The 18,436-nt window shown below is 41.8% G+C and overlaps 1 protein-coding gene across 2 annotated transcripts in view; it reads right to left on the bottom strand.

The window, feature by feature from the left end:
• SLC7A2 (solute carrier family 7 member 2) overlaps positions 1–18,436 on the bottom strand; it is a 51,548-nt gene that overhangs the window by 18,099 nt on the left and 15,013 nt on the right. For both annotated transcript variants that reach the window (XM_054566128.1, XM_054566129.1), the window contains exons 2-3: positions 3,480–3,870; positions 2,860–3,015 (exon numbers count right to left, since the gene is read on the bottom strand). In XM_054566128.1, coding sequence (XP_054422103.1) covers positions 2,860–3,015; positions 3,480–3,855 — 532 coding nt within the window. In that variant the 5' untranslated portion in view covers positions 3,856–3,870. The remainder of the gene's footprint in view (positions 1–2,859; positions 3,016–3,479; positions 3,871–18,436) is intronic.

Below are 18,436 nucleotides of genomic sequence, written 5' to 3'. Positions count from 1 at the left end.
CCTCATATTTACTACATACATAAACTAAATAATTCAACTGTCATGCCAAAAAGATGTTTAGTTAAATCGATTTTCATTTTAAGAATTTTATTTTATATTCTGATTGTAAAAATAATTTCCTACTCAAGTAATTTGAAGATACAGAACACATATAAAGGAAATAAAATCAAGTATAATCTTAACACTTGACCTATAACCTAGAGCTTTGCACATGCACATGAGTGAACACACACATAAACACACTTCCATGTCAACAAACATACAACCTCATTTTAACAGCCACACACTCTTCTGCGATATGGAGATACTGCACTTCAGTCTCTTATTTAGAGAGAATCAGATCGTTTTAGTTTCTTGAAACTATAAACAGTATCGACATAATCATCTTTTTATAAGTACCATTTTATACTTTCTAATTATTTCTTTACAATAATTTCCTCTAAGTTAATACTGTATCAAGGCTAAGTACTTTTACACAAGGCTTTTGATTCATATTATCAACATATTCTCCCTAATGTGTGGTCCCCTTTAAATTGCCCACTTTTTCTGTTAGGCTCTGCCTGTCCATATGGATTCATGAGACGTGTTTCTATAATAGTAATGCCATAAGATCTCTGCCTGCCACGTATTATTCATGTTTTCCCCAGCCTATCATTTGCTTTTCATATTAGTGTTGGTTATATATAAAAAATGTTTTAGAATATAAATTTTTCCTCTGTGGTTTCTACCTTTGTATTTCCCTCATGTTCACCCCAAAATATTCACTTTTGTGTTCTCTTAGTATTTTTATATTTATCGTACTTATATATTTAATCCATCTTGTATAAGAAATGAATTACAGGCCAAGCAAAGTTTACTCTTTGCTTTTGGGGACGTGGCTGTCATGAAAGGGTAACGCCATACGTGCACTTGCTTCTCTCTCTTCTGCACACCCACGGTCACATGAGCACAACTGCACCGGCACAGGAGAGAGAAGTCAAATTTCATTCTTCTACTCGTACAATTCCCAGGACTGGCAATGATATAACTACATTAACAATTTAAGGAAAATTGTATGGTCAGTACAACTATGGCTCTGCAATTATCTGTCCGATTAGGGACCACTATACGCCTGGGAAATAAATACTTTACTCAATACCTCCATGCACATGGGAAAGCAGCAAAGCCACTGTCATGCTCTAGGAAAGCTTCCCAGTACCTCACGTGCACTCTCTATTCTGAGATCCCCATCTCCAGCCAGCAGTTTAATTAAAGACCCATGAATATCTCATCCAAATATTGCAAATACTCCCTTTGGACCTTTAAGAAACACTGCTTCAGTTGCCAAGATATTTGGTATTACACTATGAATAAAGATGTATAATAGGAAGTTTTACCTTCAAGTAGTCCAAAAACAATATTAGCATGTAAGCTTCGCCTACACTTAAAGACAAGACATGATGGTCAATGAGCACAAGGCAGACGATGCAAGCCAAGGCCTGAGTCTTGCCGCGGAGTTCAGCGATTCTGTGTCACAGCTACATGCTTCTCATTGTTTAGAGATTAAAGCTGGATATTTTAAGTTCGCTCAAACCATTTCTAAATAAAATTTGATCTCATTTAATGTTAGCTAAGCTGTTTAGAAACCAAAACATGTGTTGAAAAACAATTAATGTGATTTTTCTTGCTATTAGAACAAAATACCAAATATTTGAGATCTATAAATTTTGTTCACGTCCCTAACCCTATCTCTCTACAAAACATGTAATTAATGACCAACTTTTTTAAGGGTAAAGCTATTTTAAAAACTATATACTTACAGTTCTAAAAACTATAATTTATGTGATCGAAACATTCATTATAGAAAGATGTTTCGATCACACCTTTGTAACGAAGGGAGAACACAGCTAGAGGCAAGGTTGGCCGGGAAAGCAAGGGGCAGATCACTCAGGGTATATCAGGCAGGAAGTGGAAACAAACAGGGATTTTATTCTTAGTGCAGCCCTTGATGTGATTAAGCAAGAATGCAGGTAGGGATGACAATCAGAATAGAAAATATTCAAATAGTGAAAAACAAACATAATAAGGGGACAGTGAGGATTAACTATGCCTACAAAATAAAACTGCTTGCCATCTAAGTGTTTACTAGGTTCCAGGCAGGAAGCCTGTACCAGATAGACACTGATACCTATGGATGAGCAAACTGAATCATGGAAAACTTGAGTCACTCAAGGTTCCAAAGATAGTACGTGGCAGCGTAGGAAGACAAACCTGGTTTCTCTGACTCTAATCCTGTGCCTTTCTAAATCGCTATGCTACAGTACTGATGAAAACGAAAAAATTCTAGTACCAAGTATGTTTGTCTAGATAGTTGTCTACAGTAAAAAATAACAGGTGGCTAGAATATGCTTCCTTTTCAACTGGATGTCTATGTTGTATAGATAAAGGCATACATAGAAAGACAGACTTTGTTTTAGAAACAGCATGCTTGCCAATACCCTCAGCTGATCTAACAGAGGAAATAATGCCCAAAATTATGCATTCTTCCTTACTGAAACTTCACTGCCATTTCTATAAATCTCCAACTAGTACTGTACGATTGATGTGCCTCATCCTATTATTTAGTTCATCCCAGGTGCCATTAACCCCAAAGTGCTGTTTCTACCACTCCATACAATTTAGATTTAATTTTGAAGCATACCTTATGTGATAAAGATAAAATGTGATTCTAGCCAAGCCCACAGATCTCTCCAGTAATAACCTAAGGGTATAAACATGCTGCATAGTCTTGGGAACTTGGGCCCCAATCCAGTGGTAACCTATTCTACCAAGACAATTAGTCAGGCTTGATGTAGGGAGAAATGTAACTGGTTTTCTTACCTGATAGAAGTAATATGAGACACACAGCAAAAAAGTCAGGATACTCTGCAAGGCCGGTATAATTTATATTGAAGTACGTCCTGAAAAACTGGCCAATCTGTTTGTTAAGAAGTTCGTCAAAGGTGCCACTCCAGGCTCTTGCCACACTCGATGTACCTTCCCAAAATATAGAGCATTTAGCGAATACAAGGTCATCGGGAGAAAATTAACATGGCATCACTTGCTACCCTATTCTAGGATAAACTTGGGTTAGTCCAGACAGAACTGAAAATTTTAATCCCATATAAAAGTATCATCATCATTTTATAAGTATATAATAGCAATCAAATGCTCAAGTCCATCACAATCAGGTAACTTTATTTGCATTAAAGAACTGTAATTTTTTTTTAAGAGGTTTTTAAATCCACTAAGAGGCGTATTCAGAGATGAAGCAGAATCGCCCAATTTTGCAGTGAGGAGAAACGTTTTAGACATGAGAAAAAGGAGCCACACAGGGACCACGTGGTTCTCTCGAGATCGCACGGTCCTTAACTAATGCAGACCTACAAGAGGTCAGGCCCCGCACCCAGGAGCGCTATTGCCTCCATTCCATACAATTACTCTGATTTTGGGAAACCTACCTATCACATAGGATAAAATGAGATTCCAGCCGGTGATGAAGGCCCACAGCTCTCCAACGGTAACGTAAGTGTACAGGTACGCAGACCCCGTCTTGGGGACTCGGGCCCCAAACTCAGCGTAGCAAAGGCCTGCCATCACCGAAGCCAGGGCGGCGATGAGGAAGGACAGGACGATGCTGGGGCCGGAGTCGGATTTGGCAACCTCCCCGGCGAGGACGTAAACCCCAGCACCCAGAGTGCTTCCGACCCCCAGGGCAATGAGGTCCACGGTGGATAAGCAACGGCTTAATTTGGAATCTTCTAGGCTGTCCAGAACGACGATTTTTCTCCGGATCAGACATCGGGCAAAAGACAGCGCTGCTCTGCAGGGAATCATTGTGAAAAGGTGGACCTGCGGGAGAAAGAAGGGAGGACATCAGAAGCTGATCCAGAATCGTCATCCCTCCAACTGGCGGCTGGCATCTCGGCACTATCACGGTACCTGGATTTTTTTTTTTCCACTTGTTGCTCGAGGCGTGGCCCAGAGCAATCAGAAGGCTTCATTAGCCAAAGCTGTGATTTTCTTGAGAGTTCACTCACACATGCCCTTTAATAAGAGACAGTAACAATGCCTTATCGGGGCACGAAGGAAGAGCAGCCCTGAGTGATGAAAAAGATCTGCCATTTTTGTTGCTACAATGTTTAAAGATATGCTGATAAACCTATATTCCAAAAGATGTTTGAAAAAAATGGTTAATCTGTCTTCACTACAAGCAAGGGAATGAATGACCTCATCGTTTTGGGTCTCCCTTTTTCCCCCCCGCTTCATTCATTCAACTCAAATTTTTCAGGCGCTACTCCATGCCAGGGATTGTGCTAAGAGTACGTCTAGATGGTGTGATGCATAGATATGGTCTCTTGGTCTAGGGGACTTGCAGTCTAGCTTCCAAAAGCAGGTAGGTATACCATCATTATGTATTCCACAGCTTTAGCAAACAAACGTGTGTGAGCTTCTTTTTCATTTCATCCTGTTTAATATTTTTTATGTGGAGCCATTTGACACTTTTAGAATCAAAAAATCCCCCCCGAAACATGATTGGCTTATTCTAACTCAAACTGCTATTCTACTATGCTTTAAGTATGAATCTGTAGTAAAATACACACACTTATTTACAGTTACTTCAGGTTTCCAAATAAATAAACCTGAAGTCTATGCCAAGCGTTATGAGTACTTTTTAAATGGAATGAAGACAGCAAGTGTGAAAGGTTCCTTACAGCAGCAATCAAGTTTTGCACATCAGTATCTTCCAGACCATGTGACAGAATGCCAAGCGTGGCGCTTCACAAACACATGGTGCAAACTTCGGAAACACAGATGAATGACATCGCCAATTTTGCCAATCTTCTGGCTCCCCAAATCAAAGTATTATCAATACTTCTATAATTCAACTATGTATTAATTTCCACCCCTAACTAACCCGTAGTCAGCCATTTCTCATACAACACATCTAGGAGATAAGGTTGGACCGTGTTCTAGTTAAAAAAAGAATCAAGAAGTGAAAACCTGAAGCTACACAGAGGCCCACTGAGGCCTTTGGGAGTGGGGCAGATCGAGGGCATTTACTAACCGCCCATCTTCCCTAACATTGAAATGTCTGCATACAGAGAAACCTAAAGATCAGGATTTACAGTCCACTGCCAACTGAAAAATGCTCAGAAATGAAGACTCACTGAGTTTAGTAATGACTTAAGATCATGTGAAAATGGGGCGATGTCTTATACAACTTTAGGAGACAACTGATAAACAAAACGAAGCATACATATTTGGCATTAAATAAAACACTGTTGATAAAGTACTTAACTTCAATTTTCCTGAAAAAGACAAATTTTATAACTATTGGATATTTAAGAGAAGGTATCTGGAGTAAAGCAAGGAAAACTAAGAAGAAATTTGGGAGTGTGAGTGTGAGAGGGCTGTGGAGGAGGTTTGTTTTTCTTTTTTTCTTTTTTTTTAATAATCCTTTTTCTAGTACTATGGTCATGATGTTCTCTTGAAACTTCTTTTTCAAAAACCCACCGAAAAAGCATAAAAATGAAAGGGAATAAGCAAACCAACTAATAGACACATCTTTGAAAATGTTAAAAATAGTGAAAACTTTTATCGTTAACAGTTAGCCAAAATGGTGCCTATCATCTTACTTTACAATATAAAAGTAAGTGAATATAAATTTTATTCACTCTAGATTGCCTAGGAAGCTGAACTGCCCTGTATAGAAAGGTACAGCTTTAATCAGATAAGATGTGATTGCTCTTGGAAAGAATTTCAGGCTTAGCTTTTCCATGTAGCCCTTTGAAAATAAGATAAAATGGCCATTCATCAAGCACCCAATGGCTTCTGAGTAGCAGAAAAGCCTACGTCAGGAACTCTTCCTAGAACTGACAGGTTACACAGAGTTTTCCGCAAACATACTCAACTATGTGAAGCTGATAAAATACTGTTTGCAAAAGCTATGACACAAAGTCAATTTTGCAGAAGCACAATGAGATGGGAGAAAAGCAATGTAAAACTAATGGGGTCAATGTGATGAATCATTGTTTAACAAACATTTATTAAGTCCTAGCAGGTGTATCATATACTGTTTAGTCAATAAGGAAAAAAAGCATCCTGTGTTTTTGTAAAATTCTTTTTTTTTTTTTGTGGAGAGACTGATACATACAAGTATAGCAGCAACAGCAAAATGAAAAAAATAGGGTATTTGTGTCTAATATGAATGATATAATTTGACATTTACCTATTTTAAAAGTTGTATAACTCTCCCTTTAAAACATTTTTAGAAGCTATGCTCCTTATGTGAAATGGTTATGACAACCTTATTCTCATCGCTACAAAGCTCTCTCCTTGCTGAAGACAGTTCCCCTCGCACCTCGCCTTAGGCCCAGGTCTGCGGCCCCTGTCCTCACTGGGCTCTGCGGTGCCTCCTCCTCAACAGGCAACTATGTAGGGAGGGCACGCAAGGCTCTTCAAGATGATTCCTCTGGTCTGGAGAGTAGAGCCTTTGCTGTTCCAAGAGCACTGTCAGCTACGGCTCCTGTGACCAAGGACTGGAATCTAATATGAAACGTATGTACATACAGAGGTCTATGTAACACTCATACCAAGTGCCTTGGCCTTAGAAAATAAAACTCTCATTAACATTCCTATGAGGTCACAAGTGACTCTCGTGATCCCAGAAACAGATATACATCTTCCTTCAAAGAACAATTATTTTACTCAATTCTAAGACGGTGGCCTATCTATCAAGGAGGAAAATTTGCCTGCCTTTAGCTTAGACCTGAGAATGTCCTTAGCCAAGGGCTATGTGATAGACTCTGCAGCAGAAAGGCTCTGAGGGATTCCAAGGAGCCTGACAACACAGAGGGGGTCTTCCTCCTAGGGAAACAGTTTGAAGAAACCTAACTCCTTCATGGAGCCCCTGTTAATTCTTGCCAAAAGGCTAAACTCCTTCCGCAGCAACTTGGCAGCACCTCCTTCTCAATCTTCTTCAATCCAGGTTGTAAATGTGATGGCGCAGAATTTGAGTCCAAGTAAATCCCTCGCCCTAACGTTATGACAACATCACGGAGCAGACTCCTTTCAACTGACCACAGGAATCTTCTAAAATCAGCAAATTGCAGTTCCAACGTCAGTCCTGGATTTTTCCTTTGGTTCAAAAGCGTGATGCAGCCATTTAGTCGCACAGAGATGAATCCTTCCCCTCCTCCCCTAAGTCAAGGCTGACCTTTCAAACTCGGTTCTCTCAGTATCACAAGCCCTGTCAATAAATCTTCCAGGAGAAAGGCGCTGTGGCAGCCGCGGGGCAGGCGCTCCCGCGAAGCCTCAACAAGTTAGCTCATCCTAATTAGGACCAAATTTTCCTGCCTAGTTTGAGTTGCTAGTATCGTAGTGAGACATCTGCACTTTGTAGACCAACAGGGAAAAAGGAATTAAACCACAGAGAGCTTGGATCTTTGTCCCACTATGTGTGTGTGTGTTTTCTCTAAATTTGACCTTTTGGTCTGACAATCTGCAAACTCAACATCAATGACATTTCTACAACTGTAAAGTTCAAAAACATACTTTCAAGTTACATTCATGGCTAAATAATTTAGTAAAAGGAAGAAAATATGGATATATTACCATGGAATTAGTGACCTTTTGCTCTTTTGATTTACATTTAAGAGATTAATTTCTCAGAAAAATACACCACAAGTATATCAGGATAAGTATATCAAGTATATCATGAAAGGGTAACTGTTCACTTTAGTTAGTAAAACAAACAAACAACAACAAACCTTTGCATTCAAACCTAAAACCTTTATTTTTCTGGAAAACGAAATGCTTTTTCATACACATTTAATTTATATTTGGTTCAAAACTTATCTTTTCTTCAAATCAAATTGTCTGTACAGTGTCTTCCTCCAAAGTGTCCTCCAGACAGGTGAACACAAATAGAAAAAAAGGCAAAATTAAAGACACAATTGAGGCCACTACGAAGTCACAACACTGTTGGAATAACACTTATTTTTTCTCTCCAGGAAGTTTAATAGGTACTACCAGGAAGTAAAACGACTTCGAAATTTCTGATATGGAATCCAGACACAGACAAGCATCTTTCCTGAGGCCATGCAGCAAACAAATAGCTGACAGAGAATTCTGGAAAGTTTGTCAAGGCAGCTGGTGCTTCAAAACACGTGAAGCCATTTAGCTTCGGGAAAGACAAAAATGAAGACATCAGGCACACCTAGCTGTCTCACTGGAGCAGATGCAGAATAATAAGCATGAAGTCCAGCTTTTGTTTTCAGCGTTGGGGAAGAGCGGAAGCGACCGAGCGCGGAGAAGAAAGCAGAGCCCTTGGCACCTCTGTAACCGGAGCACCTGCTCAGTCAGCACCCCATGTTCACGGTCAAGGATGCTGGCGGCGTGCTGCCCGTTCCCGTTCGGTCTTAGCAATCTCTGGCTAATAAATCACCCCAAATTCCAGAGGGTACAACCTGTTCCCTCTCCCAACCAGCTACCGAAGGAAGCGCCCTCTGCTAGCACCTGTCACCCTATGTGCGCCATTCCGAATGTCAGGAGATGCCCTTTGCAAAGACTGTACACTGTCTCTACTTAAGTGCTGCATTATTAAAATGGCCAAAGTTTGCTGAGTGTTTCCCATGTGTCAGGGGCTGGGGAAAGCTAGAGGTAAGCAGGGGTCAGCGTGGCTTCTAGAATATAATTCAAATGTCCATGTCAAACTCTTTGAACTGTCAGAAAACACAGAGACATTTGACATGTCAATTTCATGCAACAAGCTATTCTAGACAAGTGGGCTTTTTAGGTTCCTGAAGTTTAAATCTCTGTATCTTTGCCTATTGTTGATCAAATCCTGCCACTGATTCAGTGATCTTGCCAAGTGCTACCGAGCTTATGGTGGCTGTCTGCTGAGGTAACAGGAGTCCAAACTGCTCATTTATACAAGAAGGTGATTCGTTCAGTATTAGTTCTCAAGACGCTGCCTAAAAAAGACGGACACAACTGTTTTTAAAAACAAAAAACAAGCAAAAAATATTCTCTATTACCTTCGTTGCAATTTTAGTGCACCACCATACAAATTGGAGCCAAGTCCGGGATTCCAACAAAATCCAGGTAACCTGGAGGGTCCCATGCCCTTGTTCACTAACAGCCACTGCTCACAAAGTTGTTTTTTTTTTTTTTAACTTATTTCTGGATTACTAGCTGAATTTCAGATTAAAAATGCTAAAAGTATGTCCATGGACTGGGAGGCTTGTTAAGAGTACAAGAAAGCCCTTTTTGTCTGAGAGCAAAGAATTGAGAAATACTTGAGAACACGGTTTCCTTTAACCATGCCCTTCCCAAATAGGGTCAAAGGGCCCCCTCAACTCACCGCCCAACACCCTCCCCACAAAGATACCTAATTTATGAATTGTTAAAATTAAACTACTTTTGTTTCAATGCTAGGCAAAATTCCTCCCATCCACCTGTGGCAGAAAAGGAATTCAACGAGACTTCCCATGCATTTTTAGTCCAAGTTCAAGAAATTTAGATGGATAATATACCAAGTATACTTATGATTTATGGTTCTGCTGGACAGACATTTCTTAAAGAATGGTCATTGTTGAAACTGCGTTTTCAAGTTGGAAAAGCATGTTCTGATTTGCTACCTCTTAAAATACAGAAAACAATGTATCACCAGAACTGTTGTCATTAGCATCTTGGCAGATTGTTGAAGCACTGCTATTGGCTGAGAGAGGTTTGGACGTTCCTGTTGGCTTCAAGTAAGTCTGAATAAAACATTTCTATTGTGTGCTCAGAGAAAGCAATTAAAACAGTGCCGGTTCTTCATCACCACAATTCAGAGCCACTACATTTTAAGTTTAGAATATGCACACTAAGAATTTTAAAAATTAATATAACTTGAAATGATGAGGTCCTTAAAACTGAGGTCTGACATTCTTGTCACATTTATGTTCTATTTTTTGAAATGTTATGACACAAATTGAGAAAAGTTCTGATGAAGACTTTTAAGTTGGAGAAGCTATAGTTAGGGCACATTAATTATTATCAATTACTTAATGAATTGTCAATTTCTCTAAAAGATCAAGCCTTAGAATTTTTAAAAAGGAAAAATAAAATGTCCTCAATGCAATTTCTGAACAAAGTTCCAGGGAGTGGCGTGGGGGGGCGGTGGAGGAGGGGCATGTGGGCAAAACAATTGCAACTGGGCCATCCTCACACTACGCTTGTGGGTGAGGGGCGCTCAGGGTGCTACCGGGGTGCACAGGAGGGGCGCCTGTTCAGAATGGGGGCTGGGGTCGGGGCTGGGGGCGAAGTCTTCCTCGCAGGAGCCAACATTCACCTGATTCGTATGCATTCTTTCACTCCAGAATTCATTTTTTTAAAAAGGCTGAAGGCAGCTTCACTAGTCCTTAGAGCAAAGAATATAAATAAGAACACCAACTGAGTTTTTCTAATAACTTGACAATATCACTACTCTTTAAGACTCACTGAAATTTTGACTATTTATATAATCAGCCACTTCTTAAAATCAATTAGTTAAAAGCTCGCCTTTTTCTCTTTCTTACTTCATTTGAAAACAAAATTCTTGGAAAAATACCTTAAATTTTGTATTAATATTTAATAACTGAGGTTATTTCCCTTAGAACAAGCAAGAAAGTCATTAAAAAATCATATGTATCTGCAAAATCTTAATTAGAAGTTCTTGGAAACATCTATTTTGGTTTTTAATTTTGAATAGCAACAGCTTAAGTTATTATATAATTTTAAATTCAAAGTATCTCTTAGACTTCTAAAAGCCCTACTTGGTAGTCATTGATCAATAAGTGTTTTCTAAACAAATAATTTGAGAAGATTTGTCTCTATAAGGAATACAACTTATAAAAATGAAAAGTATAGAGGAGTGTAAGACCTGCCATTTAAGCAAAAAATTTAAAATATATATAATGTATATCTACTAGCAGTTTCTCAAACTTCTTTTTAAAAACACTTATTTTTAATCTTTTTGTTCCCCAGAAATAAAACAGTAACTTGGCTTCCTTGCCTCTAAAACTTCTGCTATGGTTTGTATTACAAGATGGTTATGGTAGATCTGTAGTATTAAGATGAAAAGACAACAAGAGTAAAGATAAATCAACTCCATCTTCACGCTCCTGCTATTTCTTTGCCATGCTGTTTCCTCTGACCTTCAGAGTGCTCAGCACTCAGAAGTGGAGAGAGAAAAACCAGATCTTAGGCTCTGATCCTCTTTCCAGGAGCTGAGCCCTGTGATGTCCCACCCCTGACCTACACATACCTGGGGACAGGAAGCAATTATTTGAAACCATGCTGTGCAGCAATTTGTAAATGAATTCTTTTGGTCAGGGTTTAGGGTCCTTAATTTTAAAGCATGCTTGTAAATGTTTACAAATACTCCTAAGAAGCAGAACTATGAAGCGTGCAGGATGAGTTGAATTTTAATGCTTTGGATCTGTTTACTTACATGTGTAGCTAATCCGCCTCCTCTCAACTTCAATGACTCGAACACTTCATCCCGGTTTCAAAACCACCCCCGGTCATGTGGCCTCAGCCTACACTCACGGCTCGCCTTGTATTTTGCTATTCTCCACACACACACCGCAGTCCAGTTTCCCACCTACTACCCGTAGAACACGTGCCTTCTTGCCCACATGGAAGGAACAAGATTTACTGGCCTGGTGCTTCTGCTCCACAGAGGGTCGCAGTCCCCAGACCTTCCAAGCTACTGCTGAGACAGCAGAAAGGTTCTTTCTTGCCTTTTCTGTCAACTGTTGAGCTTTCTTTTGACTCAAAGGAAAAAAAAATTACACCACCCACTTAGAACAGTTAAAGTCAAGAAGCCAGGCTGCTTTCTGTAGTAAAGGCTGGGGACAGAAGACAAGCTGGCAGCCTGGAGAGAGTCCACCGGGCAGAGAGAAGTGGGGCGGAGAGGAAAGGGGGTTTGTGGAAGTGCTGGTGTGGAATATGAATTGGATCTCCTTCAAGAGATACAAGGAAACGGCGAAATCCCTTTTAAATATACTTTTGGCAGCTGGTAGGCATTCTGGGTCCCGAGGCGCCTGGGTAGGATTAACACTTCCGCGCCTACTGTGTGTCCTTCGGCGCCTACTATGTGTCCTTCCTCTCCCTCCACCCCCCAGTGAAGGTAAAACTGCTTGTTTGGTGTCAGACAGAATGTGCACATTTACATACCGTCACCTCTAAATAGGACTTATGTGGCTTAACATAAACGACTGGCAGCTGATCCGTAGAAACAAGTTTGATAGTACAAGGCCAGCAAGGGCGGCTGAGAGACCGGCAGGGAGAGAAAAGGGACAGCTGTGCCCAAGACGTGAGATTAGTGACACTCACTGCGATTTCACGGCCTCCCCGGAACACATGCGTGGAAATAATTCAGCGAAGGTATTTCTGATGGAGCTATCACTGATCTATAACATCGCATTACAAAGAGCTTTCAGGGAATTCAGTTATTTAATAATCCCCCAGTGACATTTCATTTTAAAGCCCTGCTAATGCCCTTAGTTTTTAATTATGAAGTATGTGTTAATGTGCTTTACAAATCTTAACATCGTCACTGAAACCCCAGTGGGTGCTTCTCATAGGGGACCTTAGAGGAAGGACATTGCCCCCCGCCCCACCTCACCTTCACTGCAGAATTCCTTTCATCTCTGACAGGGGACATCCATCCCCCATGGGCAAGGGCAAGGCTAACCCTCAAGGCATCCTCTTCTCTGTGTAGCTCTTATTGTTACTGACAGAAGACCTCCTCTTTCATGAAGCCCTCCTACACCTCCAGCCCCTTGGCCTCATTCTGCCTGAAGAATAAATATGGAAAAGTCTTCTCATTCCAATAATGCCAAATGGCTATTATCCTAAGACTTCTGTCCTCTCAGAGAAACACATTAATTCAAAGAACAAGAACCGCATTTGAAAGACGCTAGCTTTAAATGACACTCCCAACAAGGCACAGCGTTCCAGATGTGGTCAAGCCCAAGTTGGCAAGAGGGAACCAAGCTGCTTTAAACTAGCGCACAGACTCATTTGCTTATTATCCTCCTTCAGTCTATATACTCCTATTAGTTCTTTTCATCTTATTTTTAATAGACATCACAAACCGCCTCAACACCATACAAAGCTCCGCAGGCTTGGCTCCTCGCCATCTTCCTCCTACGCCATCCCTGCTCCCTGCTCACACCCTCCAGCTCCACCAGGCTTCCTCTTTACTTTCTCAGAACTCAAAGCCTCTCACTGCCTCCAGGCTTTCGGCCTAGTGGTTTCTTCTTCCGGGAAAGTTACTCCTCCTCTTGGACTAGATAGCTCCTGGCCATCCTGGACACCCACCGCCTCCCCTGAGCTGAGCAAGGTCTCCCTATCCCTTGTTCCCACAGCACAGGGTATTTTTATGACACTTTTTTCTTTACCGGGATCAGAGTCAGACTGCTTGGGTGAACATGTTTCGGATGAACTGTGCTCCCGTAATAGATATGTTGAAGCCCTAAACCTGGGCGGCTGCTTGGAAATAGATTCTTGGTTGGTGTTCCTCCCCCTAAGAAGAGGTCCTTAGGGTGAGCCCTGATCTAGTATGACTGGTTTCCTTATAAGAGGAAGATGCCATGTGATGCTCGAGGCAGACGGTGGAGGGATGCAGCTGCAAGCCAAGGATCCCCAAAGCTCCACGGCCACCGCCAGAAGCTCGAAGAGCCCTGGAGGGGTTCTCCCCCGACCGTTTCACAGGGAGCCCGGCCCTGCTGACACCTTGGCTTTAACCTTTGAGTTTCCAGAACTGGGACAGTAAATCTTTTTATTTGAAGCCACCCAGTTTGTGGTATTTTTTTTTTTTAATGGCAACCCTAGGAAATTAATACACTCCTTTAAACTAATAGCACCTTAAAAGCAAAGTCTACATTTTATTCATCTGTTGCATTCTCAGAGTACTCTGAGCAATTGAAATACAGACAGGGGTGAAGTAAATATTGGTTCATTGAATGAGTGATTCATACTTGGCTTACAGTAAGTACACTACAACCCTGAGGTGTCTTTTCTTCTCAAAGATATTTATATACACTGGTCTTCTTGATTCCATTTTGTTTCATTGATTATTTTAAAATCTAATTCCAGAATTTCAGGTTTCCCATTATTTGGGATTATGTATAATACAACTCCATCCATCAATCAATGTTTTTAGCATCCTACCGGTCCTTATGTCGCTGCCAATTTAATAAGCATGTCTTCTATCCAATTAATAAGCAAGTAAGTGATAAACATGTTTAAACCCCATAGAGCCCAGAACAGAGTATCATGGCATCTCTCCAAGCTGGTACCTACCTACTGATCAACACTCTGGGTGTATCACGCAACTAACTAGAAACCCGCATTTCTGTCCAACTTATCCCAAGGTTATCATAACACATGGTGTTAGATGCTTTGCCAAAATCCTCATACATTACATTTAGACTTCGCAAATCCACCAATCAAATAACCATGTACAAAGACAGTGTGGAGTTTGTTTGGCATAACTTGTTCTTGCTGAACTCATGCCAGAACGAATCAGTCATTTCTTTTCCAACTACATTCCGCAAATGGCTAGCGTTTTGCTGGTAAACAGTGTCCAGCTCCATGGTCAGTGGTTCCTAAGATCTATATTGGCCTCCGTTTCAAAAACAAGGAGATCTGCCTCCTTCCTTTCTTCTGCTCCCTTTCTTTGCCTCCAGGCGCCTCCAAGACTCTGGACGGTGACTCTGGACTCGTAACTACAGCTTATTTTAAAGTTGTCAGATATAATTCACCCGGGCTTGAAACTGGGAACCAGTTGAAAGGAGTGAGGTTCCCTCTTGCCAATTTGGGCTCCAGGTTCCCTCTCAGGGATGTGTTCTGTCCTCAGTGAGACAGCACCCCCTCTAGTAAAGACAAAGGCAAGCTAGGGACTCCGCAGCACTGCCTCCCTGCCATCACCTCCTCTCTCCTTCCCAACTAAATTGCATAGAGATCCCACTCAGACATTCCTGTTATTTTTCACAGGTCCATACCATTCATTTTATTCTTCCATCTTTTCAGCCTGAGCACCTCCAGGGAATTCCCGGGGCAGCCCCAGGAGCCTTGCTGGAATGGGCCCATCTTGCTCCTCACACTGAATATTCGATAGGGATTTTGACTGTGTTCCTCTTTACTTCTCTCCCAATAGCCTTACCTCGGAAGGCTACATACAGTCCCTGGAGTCCTATCCCTATTTTCTGCGAGTATTTAGAAGTCTGCTTTGTAAAAATCAAAGCTACACAGACTGAGTCTGCCCACGGATCTCTGCAGAATGTTCTACGGTATAAAAGCAAACGATTTCCTCACCAAGAGACACTTTATGACTAATACCAAAAAGCATAGCGTGTGCAAACTCTGTGAACCCTCTAATCGCTCACTACCCAGCCTCCCCATTTCATGTATCTCATGTCGGCAGGGATCAAGTTTGTTTAACAATCTTGCACAGTCCCAGGGAGGTTTCCGCAATCCCGCTTGCGGGAACGGCCGTGTTTGCCTGCGACGTTTCGTCACCACGGCCCCAGCACCGCCGAGCCGCTCCGTGACCTCGCGGCCGGGCGAGCGCACGGGCTCGCAATCGCGGGCCACGCACGCAGAATCCGCCGCGGCGACTGGAAGGGAAACAGCTCACTGATGAATAACCACCCCGGCAAACGCACCCTCGCAGGTTACAGCTGTGCCTCCCGCAGGTCTCACCTCCGAGCCCTGTGTCGTGCCCTTCCTTGTCCTGCCTCAAGGACATCTTTCTGTGAGTGTAAAGATAATTTGCTGAGGAATCAGGAGAATACGCAACTGATAGTAATTGCAACTATGATGTGGGGCCCCTTCTTTCTGTCATATTCTAGAGCTTGTTTTATCTTTCTTTATTTTTGAATATTTCTAAACGTCCTTTTCCATCAAATAGAGAAATACAACTAAAATGTCCTTTCTAATAGGGCAGACCAAGAGCCCAGCACGTGTAAGATCTCTAGGGAAGGACAATACTCGACTTAAAAAGTCAAGGCGAACTTCCCTGGTGGGCTGAAAGGATGAATTTAATGACACAAATGTAGCAAAACTAAAGGAAAAATAAGCGGGAAAAGTGGTCCCATGTTAAATTATAACTTTATCTGGATGCAGGGATAGAGTTTAGCTCTGAGTCATCCTTGACTCTTGCCCCAATCAATGATTTTTGGTAATTTCTCCATTTCTGAAAGTTAAAGTGCCATCAGGATATCAGGATACACAGCAAGCTAAGCACAGGGGACGCATCACACATGCTAAGAACTTGTTTTTGGTTGGCACAGTGTGGCTCTTAATTTTTCCCTGCTACCAGCAAACTAGAAAAAAAAAATCAGAGTTACAGTGAAAGTCACCCTGTGTATATAAACGCATAAACACTTCAGCCACTTACTCTACTCATTCCCGAGACTGGAGATTAAAGGGGGAAGGGGAGAAACTGTCTTTCGTTTGCCCGTTTACAATGGCAATGACAACCGAACAGTCGCTCTCTTCCTTCCAGGCACCCAAATAAAAAAAAAATTTTTAAGATGGCCCTCATACAAAATTAAACACTTTGAAAAATTCTGATGAGAATCAGGTGCGATAATGTTACCATCCGCATTCATTTGATCCTGTAGTTGGCGGTAAGAGCCGACCCCCGAGAGCACCCCGGTGCGGAAGGACTGGGGTTTCCGAGGCAGGTGGAGTTCACCTCCCGGGCCTCCTTTTCTCCCTGGTGAAATGAAGACAGTCTCCGCAGGCTGTTAGGACGGTCAAAGGAGAAAATACATGGGAAGCGCCCCCTGCACAGCGGGCCCCCAGTGGGTGGCAGCGGCTGTCAATTTCTTCTTACGATATAAATCAGAAACGTGTTTGACATTCACGTCTTAGGATATCAAAAATAACCCATGGATACGTATAAAAGCCACTTTCCTTACAAAGACGTGCAGAGACACAGGAGTTGAGCGTGAGAATGAAATGCACTGCCAGTCCCGCACCCTAAGTGGGAAGGACACAGAGAGGCCGGGGACTTTTCCCAGGCACGCGGACAGCTACGGAGACAGCTGAGGATGCAGGTCGCCCATTCCGCTGGGGCTCTGTCAAGTCTATCTCTGACTCCTCCTGCCCACACAGGGCGCCTTGCAGAGCTCAGGAAGGAAATGATTCCCTTACTGACTGGGTGGCCCACGCAGCCCCTCCGCAGCGGTTCTGCGTCCGGCTCGCTCCCAGGAGGCATGGCCGGGGAGCGCGGAGAGGCTCCCCTCCGTCCTCGCCCCCAATCCCACCCTTCTCGTCCAAGGGATTTTGTATAAACACGTCCTTTTCCTCTTTATCCAAATTTTATAAGTGGAGGCATTTAAAGGAGAGGGGAAAAAATATCCTTGATTTTGCATTTGAAAAACAAAGTTCTCTTTCTTAGCAGACAAATTCCTTTAATGCTCACACATCAGCATGCTGACCTCAGAGTCTCTTGAAGGCTCTACAATACAGTCTTTTAAATGTCAGGAGACCTGAGAGGCTTAATCTTGCAAGTCTACAGAACCGTTCAGTCTTCTGGGTACAAGGATATCTATCCCATATCATAACTGCTTATGGAAAAGTATAAAATATACCCATACCCCTAATTCTCAACAAGTACCTAAGGATTTCTGTTTCCAGAAGTACAGGGGGCCACATAGTCTGAAGAGCTTTCTTGTAAAAATACAGCTAAATCCTGGATACGTGACAACATAATATGACAGAATTCACCAGGAAACTATGAAAATTTCCCAAGGCAAAGGCACAGAGACAAACGGACAGTCAGACGCACACAGAAAGGCAGGCAGACAGACAGACACAGCAGGATAAATGTGAATGAGTGAGACGAAAGCAGCACAGTGGATGCTCTTTAATGTGAAGGGAATAAATGCCTAGTAATGACAAGGCCTCAGAGCCTCCTCAACACGAGGGAGTTGGAACCAAGACTACGCTCGGGCAGGACAAAGGGGCTAAGCGGTCCAGGTGGGTAGCAGTTTTAGGTACCAGAGAGACTTCTTCAGCCCCTTAGCTCATTTACATATACAACTGCAAATAAATCCTCTCCAGAAGAAAGGCCACCCAATTTATGAATTTAATCAGGATTCCCACAGGTTAACTTCAATACAAAATAAGTTCACAGTAAAAAAATTCCCAAACACACACAAAATAAACTATCACGTTTAAGAGTCAATGGAAACAACCAGGAGATTTAAACTCCCCAATACTTCAGATACCAGAAATACCGGACAAGCATATGGAATAATTATGTAGAAAAAATTTAAAGAAAAAAGATTAAATTTTACAAATGAATTAAAACAAGAGACTACCAAAATAGCCAGGTAGTTTAAAAAAAAACAACCAAAATTCAAGATAA

The sequence above is a fragment of the Pteronotus mesoamericanus genome, unplaced genomic scaffold (assembly GCF_021234165.1).
Source record: "Pteronotus mesoamericanus isolate MK-2021 breed Mesoamerican mustached bat unplaced genomic scaffold, CSHL_Meso_final contig_169, whole genome shotgun sequence".
Lineage (NCBI taxonomy): Eukaryota > Metazoa > Chordata > Mammalia > Chiroptera > Mormoopidae > Pteronotus > Pteronotus mesoamericanus.
Note: the sequence above shows the minus strand (reverse complement) of the source record. Positions and strands in the feature narration are given on the sequence as shown.